The sequence below is a fragment of the Cebus imitator genome, unplaced genomic scaffold (assembly GCF_001604975.1).
Source record: "Cebus imitator isolate Cc_AM_T3 unplaced genomic scaffold, Cebus_imitator-1.0 Scaffold258, whole genome shotgun sequence".
Lineage (NCBI taxonomy): Eukaryota > Metazoa > Chordata > Mammalia > Primates > Cebidae > Cebus > Cebus imitator.
Window position 1 is genome coordinate 3,089,845 of NW_016107573.1, and position 1,483 is coordinate 3,091,327.

The 1,483-nt window shown below is 46.8% G+C and overlaps 1 protein-coding gene across 6 annotated transcripts in view; it reads left to right on the plus strand.

Annotated features, from left to right (window-relative positions):
• The window catches only part of THOC5 (THO complex 5), a 42,796-nt gene that overhangs the window by 8,558 nt on the left and 32,755 nt on the right, over window positions 1-1,483 (plus strand). For all 6 annotated transcript variants that reach the window (XM_017499665.2, XM_017499666.2, XM_017499668.2 and 3 more), the window contains one exon: window positions 245-342. In XM_017499665.2, the coding sequence (XP_017355154.1) occupies window positions 245-342 (98 nt within the window). The remainder of the gene's footprint in view (window positions 1-244; window positions 343-1,483) is intronic.

The following is a 1,483-nucleotide window of genomic DNA, read 5'->3' on the forward strand; positions in this document are numbered from 1 at the left end:
GCCAATTTTTGTATTTTTAAGTAGAGACAGGGTTTCACCATGTTGGCCAGGCTGATCTCAAACTCCTGAGCTCAAGTAATCTGCCCACCTTGGCTTTCCAAAGTGCTGGGATTACAGGGGTGAGCCACCACACCTGGCCCCATCCCCTTCTTTATCCCCTTTACACCTTCTCTTAGTTTGCTGACCCTCTCCTCTGCCCTATCCTGACTTGCCCTGCTCACCTCTGATCTTATCCTCCTTTCAGGCTAAGCAGAAAGTAGATGCCTATCACCTGCAGCTCCAGAACCTGTTGTATGAGGTGATGCACCTACAGAAGGAGATCACCAAATGTTTGGAGTTTAAGTGAGTTTGGGAGGACAGGGCTTTGGTACATGTGGTCTCTAGGTAACTGCTTTTTACCATATAGCTCACTGTAAGTCTATCTTTTTTTTTTTTTTTTTTTTTTTTCGATGGAGTCTTTGCTCCGTTACCCAGGCTGGAGTGCAGTGGCACAGTCTCAGCTCACTGCAACCACTGCCTCCCAGGTTCAAGTGATTCTCCTGCCGCAGCCCCCCGAGTAGCTGGGATTACAGGCACCTGCCACCATGCCCGGCTAATTTTTGTGTTTTTAGTAGAGATAGGGTTTCACCATGTTAGCCAGGCTGGTCTCGAACGCCTGACCTCAGGTGATCCTCCTGCCTTAGCCTCCCGAAGAGCTGGGATTATAGGCATGAGCCACAGTACCCAGCCTAGGTCTACCTCTTTAAAAATAAATCTGATGAACTTGGAAAACTGTAGGATCTGGGAGAAGGGCAAATTCAAGGGTGAATGTGGGAGAATTGCAAGCAGTGGTTTCAGGCTGCATAAAGAACCTCAGAAGCCTCTCTGACCCTTTTGAGTTTTGAGCTCAACACTTGATAAAAATCAGGCCCCTCTCCCTATCAGGGGTCTTTACCAGTTTGATTCCTGGACACATTGTATGGGAGCAGCTCACTTCCAATCACATCCTTTTAACCTTTTGGCCCAGTTTTCCTTTCTGTGGTCCCAGCAATTCATTTCTGCAAATGGCAAATGGATTTTATTCTTTGGAACCTGAATTTCTTGCTGCTTAGCTGCCTTCAGGTGAAGAAACTACAGTTTGTCGGTGTCCTTCCTCAAAACCAAACTGAGAGATGAGGAGGAGGAAGGAGTAAACAGGGGAAGAGAAGGGACAGTGTTCTCACTTGATCAGACCTGTTTATGCAAACTGAAAGCAGCTTTTATCTGCAACAAACTTGACATGTGTAGGGGGCCCATTAGACATTGGGTCCAGAATATTTTTAATAATCATGATGCTGATTATTTTGTTTGTTTTGTTGTTGTTATTGTTGTTTTAAACAGGGTCTCGGCCGGGCGCAGTGGCTCACGCCTGTAATCCTAGCACTTTGGGAGGCCGAGGTGGGTGGATCACCTGAGGTCAGGAATTCAAGACTAGCCTGGCCATCATGGTGAAACCCCATCTTTT